Source organism: Armigeres subalbatus, chromosome 2 (genome assembly GCF_024139115.2).
Source record: "Armigeres subalbatus isolate Guangzhou_Male chromosome 2, GZ_Asu_2, whole genome shotgun sequence".
Lineage (NCBI taxonomy): Eukaryota > Metazoa > Arthropoda > Insecta > Diptera > Culicidae > Armigeres > Armigeres subalbatus.
In genome coordinates, this window is record NC_085140.1 from 427,117,686 (window position 1) to 427,123,685 (window position 6,000).

General features: G+C 40.0%; 1 protein-coding gene across 5 annotated transcripts in view; it reads left to right on the forward strand.

Moving 5' to 3' along the window:
* The window catches only part of LOC134213548 (centaurin-gamma-1A-like), a 145,501-nt gene extending 139,766 nt beyond the window's left edge, over nt 1-5,735 (forward strand). For all 5 annotated transcript variants that reach the window (XM_062692689.1, XM_062692686.1, XM_062692685.1 and 2 more), the window contains exon 3: nt 5,639-5,735. In XM_062692689.1, coding sequence (XP_062548673.1) covers nt 5,639-5,682 — 44 coding nt within the window. In that variant the 3' untranslated portion in view covers nt 5,683-5,735. The remainder of the gene's footprint in view (nt 1-5,638) is intronic.
* The last annotated feature ends 265 nt before the right edge of the window (nt 5,736-6,000 follow it).

Below are 6,000 nucleotides of genomic sequence, written 5' to 3' on the forward strand. Positions count from 1 at the left end.
TATGTGCGGCGGTGGTTTTGGTGATTTTGTTTTGCGTTGAAGGCTTTGGTTTGTTGTTCGTATTGCTGACGGCAGTAATCTGTGACTCAATTGCCTTCGCGGTTGAATATTATTACTGATAGTGGTCTTTTTAAACATTTTCCAATGAATTATTGGTTTACAGCGGCACATTATAATTAAAGGAAAGGCGTTCAAAACAAGTTTAACTGAAGACTGAAAACATTATTTGAAAAAAAATATTCACTCAGTATATCAACTTTGTTCCATTTGCTGATTTCCCGATTTTTTTTTTAATTTAAGCCGCTTTTCGATCAAAACCAAATCAAACGGATGATCATTTTTCCTTGGCCCATAATTGTTCTGGATAGAATGAAAATTTGTCCGTGACAAACTATCCCTCACACTTTCGTCACATCACTGCTTCCTTAGCTTTTCATGGTGCAAAGCTAGAAATGCAGTAGAGAAGAGTAGAACAGTAGAGAAAATTACGAAGTGCAAAGAAAGTGCACAGCAAAAAGTGGTCACCGGAATCATAGTGTTACAGGAAGGAATTTAAAGAAAAATTAACAACATATTTCATAGAGAATCAAAGTACAATTGTAATACTTAATTAATTTAGTGCATTTGAAGATTTGTATGCAAAGGTCCGTATTTTTCTCTTGACACCATTCATGAGCTTTTGCACGGTAACATCCGGCACTAATTTGGCAGCTTTTTGCCAGTTACGTCTGAAGCTTTTCCCATCATTAGCTAAATTTTTCGTTTCTATAAGATTCCTTTTAACCAGGGCCAAGTGCTATGCAATCGGATGGAGCCCCGGCGAATTTGGGGAGTTGGACTCCTTTGGAACAACATTAACTTTATTAGCAGCGTACTAGTTTTGAGCCAGTTTTCCGTAGTGACAAGATAGTAGTGGCCAGAACAGAACTGTTCCTTCATGTTTCCGAATGAATTGCAAAAGTCGTTTATTCAGACATTCATCAACGTACATTTGTGAATTTATTGTATCGGTTGTGACGAAAATGTCGCTTCTGAGACCGCAGTCACATATTGCTTCCCATACGAGAAATTTATTTGGAACTACGACAGTTTTTTTTGCCATCGAGGTATAAAACAGTTATCCCGGATTTAGCGATATTCATATATCAAATTAATAACAAAATCGAATACCTTTTCATTGCTGTGTTTTTGATGGGATGGAAATAGGTGCTATGAGATAAAGTGCCGAACCGTTCCCATATACATGTACGTGTGCACAAAAAGTGACAAGAAGTCTAACTCTTGTTGCCCTTCGAAGATTGACTCGCAACAAGTTGCATTTATTTCCCATTGTATTGAAAATTGGCCGGATCGGATTATGGACTCAAAAGTTATGACCATAATACTACTTTCTTATACCGTTCGAGAAAACCTGCATTACCGCCAGTTGGATATAATCAATAAATGAGACAGCACAAAAAAGAGTTCCGTCATTATAATTTTGAATCACAAAAAAACAAAGATTGTGTACAATCTGTTATCTCCAATGTCAATTTCTGGCGCCCACCCAAAAGAAATCCGGGCGTCATCTACCTGAATAAAACAATATTCCATCATAGTTTGTGCGGACATAAAAATTTATTACCTACGTAATAGACCTCTAAATTGGGACTTCCCTTCGTGAAACGACATCCCTATCGGAGACAAAAGCATCCATATGCAAAATGGCAATCGTCGTCGTGACCAGCGCTGAATGTTGACTTGGAGTTTACTTTTACGATGTGATAATCCACCTTTGCCGGCTGCAGAGCGAAAGAAGAAAAAAAGGCAAAGCAACGGAACCCATAGCAATGACCATAAAATGTGCCGGCAATAAGAGCGCCTTCGCTCCGATACTCTCTCATAGTTTCCCATTGGGCTCGGATCGAACACTTATGAATGTTTAATGAGTTCTTATGCCCGCTTCCAAGAAGGGTCAAATAAACACCGCTTTGCAACTCGGGCAATCGAAACAATTTCGTTCGGTTTCTGAGTGGATTTCCCGGAGGGCCGACCTGGAGAAAATCGAAATGCGAAATCCAATTTCGCAGCGCTAAAAACATTCAATCAAGTTATCAGCATATTTCCGTCGTAGCTTTGCGATACGATTCTCCCGTCGCCGCGCCGCACGCAACAAAGTTTGCCAGATGTTCTGCGATGGAATGCGATTTTTTTTTCGCTGCGCTGTTTCACACCGCGCGCTGTCCGGTTTCTAATGTTTATGGATGGATGTTTGGAGCGAGCGATGAAATGCCTTCTTCAGAAATGTTTATTCAAGCCGGCAAAAATTACATACAATATGCAAGAGCGGGCGAAGCGATGATGATGCTGGACCGTAACGTACGCTTGTTGACCTACAAAAAGGAAAATGGGGAAAAATTCTCTTCGTTTCCATTCGGCCTCCTAATCAAGTTAGTGCAAAATCAAATTAGGATACGAATTTCTGGGTGAAACGGGAATTGAACTCACGGAATAGGCTTACATAATAAATGTTCGAGATGGAATTGTTAAAGCATTTTTACAAAATACGGAGGCAATAATTGTTGACTAAGTCTACTTCAAACAAATTTTACATACGATCAAATCGCTGGATTTTCAACAATTTCAAACAGGAGGTTAAAAGCCTCCAGGTGTTTCCTGTCATCGCATCGTTCGTATCGCTTTTCAAACAACAAGTTTCGCCAGGTCCGGAAGTTGTGGTTAGCTGAAACGCCATCTCTGTCGAGTCGAGTCGACTCTCCGAATTCGCCGGTTGGTTGTTGTTGTTTGGTTGAAAGTCTATTTTCGGGAACGGGGCGGCGGCGGGTTCCACTACAAAGAGTCGCGCCAAGAGTGTGCATTTCGGCGACCTAGAAGAAGCGACGGCGTGTGGTGAGGATGTAATCTAATATGAAAATCCATTAGCGCACACGATATTCGCGATGTGTCAGGCCATGGCTGGTGGTGATGGTTGCGGTTTAGAAACTTTTCGCATTTATTCCGACGGGCACAAGAAGGCGAGGTGCGCAGCGGGCAAGGTGGATCGATCAGGTGGAAGATGACTTGCGGACCCTCCGTAGACTGCGTGGTTGGCGACGTGTAGCCATGGACCGAGCCGAATGGAAAAGACTCTTATATACCGCACAGGCCACTTCGGCCTTAGTCTGAATAAATAATAATAATAATAATAATGATTCGGAAACGGAGAAGGATAGTTTAGTCGAAAGTTATTCAGCCGAAAGCCATTTGGCCGAAAAACACGTTAGGCCGAAAGTCACCTATTCGAATTCCATTTGGCCGAATTGGACGTTTGGCCGAAACGGTTTTTATGCCAAAAATGGCCGAAAGTATCATTTGGCTGAAAGTGACATTTGGCCGGAAAAGGCGATTGGTCGAAATGGTCGTATGACAGAAAGGGTCATTTGGCCAAAAGTACCATTTGGTCTAACGGATTATACACTAATAAAAATTTACACACTTTGAATGGCAAAAATTCAAAAAACAATGTAGTGAGAAGGTAGAAGCGGAATGGCGAAAGTGAGAAATGAGAAGAAAGAAAAAGATCATTCAGAGGTTAGTTGGCCCCAGAAAAAGTGGCCATTTCAAAATATAAATCAAAACAGGTCGTGTGACAGCACAATCCTTATGATATCACAAAACAATGATGAGATTGATATTTTTGGGGCTCCTGTGTCACTCAGGTTCAATCCGGTCACATTCTGGAGGACCTTTGGAATGGCTATTCCTTAAATTTAATCAAAATAGGTCATACGACACTTCAAACTTCATGATTTCACAAAGCAACGACGGGAATGAGATTTTCCAAGCTTCTGGGCAACTCAGATTCAATCCGGCCACAATCCGGGGGACATCCGGGATCTCAGAAATTGAACCAGAACAGGTCGTGGGACACCTCAAACTTCATAATTCCACAATATAATGATAAGAAAAATATTTTAAGGGGTTTCTGAGAAATATCCTAATTAAAGTCACAACAGATGATGTCGTGACTTAAACATCATGATTTCACAAAACAATAATGGAAATAATATTCTAAGGGTTCCTAGGCCACTTGGGTTCAACCCACATCGGCCACAATCCGAAGACCTACGAAATGGACATTTTTTAAATTTAATCAGAATAGGACGTGTGTCCCTTTATACTTGATGATTTCGCGAGAAATGAAATAAATTCTGTTTTTGTGGCTCTTAGGCCATTCGGTCACATTGGTTACGATCCGTGAAATCTACTAAAGGAAAACTTGTTCAATTGGATTAAAACAGGTTATCAAAATCAAGCCTAATCTAGTCGGATTGAACTCAAGTCGCCAAGAAACCCTAAAAATGTCATTCCCATCACAGTTTTGTAAAATATAGTTATAACTAAATTCAAAGACCTGGATTGTGGCCAATGTGACCGGTTTGAACCCGAGTGAACCAGGAACCCTTAGAGTATTATTTCAATCATTGATCGGTTTTGACTAAATTTTAAAAATGGCCATTCCGGAAGTCCTCCAGATCATGTCGCGTTTGTACCGGATTGAACCCAAGAAGCCCAGGAACCCTAAAAATATCTTTCTCATCATTGTATTGTGGAATTATTAAGTTTGAGGTGTCACACAACCAATTTCGGCGCAATTTAGGAAATGGCTTTCACTCAAATTAGAAAATGCCCATTCTTTCCTTAGGATTGTAGACCAGATTGAACCCAAGTGGCCCAGAAACCCCTTCAAAAAATACTCTTATCATTGTATTGAGGACGACCACAATTTGACTGAATTCAGGAAATGATCATTCCTGAGATCCTCCGGATTATGACCAATGTGACGGATTTAAACACGAGTGGCCCAGGAATCCTGAAAATATCATATCCATCATTGCTTTGTGAAATCATGAAATTTGAGATGTCGCTCGACCAATTTTGGCTCAATTTAGGAAATAATAATTCTGGATGTCCCTCGGATTGTGGCCAGATTAAACCCGAGTTGCACTGAAAATATAAGTCCCATCATTGTTTAGTGAAATCGTGAAGTTTGTGGTGTCATACGACCTGTTTCGACTTAAATTTGTAAATGGGCACTTGTTCCGGGGACAACTGACTCCAACGAATTCTAGAATAATTCTGGATTTGTAGTGAGGATTGACCCAAATCTAGTTTGACTCAAAAATTCATCCGGTCCGATCCATCCGGATCGAATGGAACTTGTTGCGAAGGAATCGGTCAAGAAATGTGGTTTTAACAGCTGATTTAATTTCTGAAAGCCCTTAAAAACAGACGTCAGGGACAGAAAGGTTAAGCCCTGTGTTCCCCGGATCATCATTTTGGTCACAATCTTGGAATGCGTCACACGATCTGGCTCATTTTCTACAGCAAACAGTGTAACAATGTTCCGCATCGAATAAGCTTTGTTGCAACAAAATCGGTTGATGATAGCATGTGCTATTTGTACTGCGGATATTTTTTTTAAAATCTGTGGAAGCTCTGAAAAATGAAAGTTATCACTTTGTTGCAGGGCACAAAATTTAAATTAGAAATAATGTTTCCTAGTGTCAGTTAGTATATTCTCCTTGATACTGCGATGAAATTTCAATTATTTGTAGATGTCACTAATGCTCGTTTTTCTTTTCCATTCTTGTTCCAGGTTGGTGCGTGCAAAGCGGATTTCCTCGGAATTGGTGTCTTTAAACAATGAGACCCTTATCTAATTTATACGTATATACAAGTTGTACAAGAATAGGAGATCAAATATTTTTCATAATTATACATATATACGATTTATAATTGCTTTATATTGGTTTTTGTTCTAGGTGTGTGCTCAGTTTAATCACAGTGAACAGACATTTCGGCTCGAACAAAATTTCTCTCAAAACATGTGTACGCAATCAACCTTAACCTCAACGCCACCAACGACGACACAAATTACAATCTCGTTCTCACAGTGCTGAGGAAATTCCGGAGATTTTCTTGTTGAAATTTTGAAGAATTTCCCAAGGGAATCCCCGA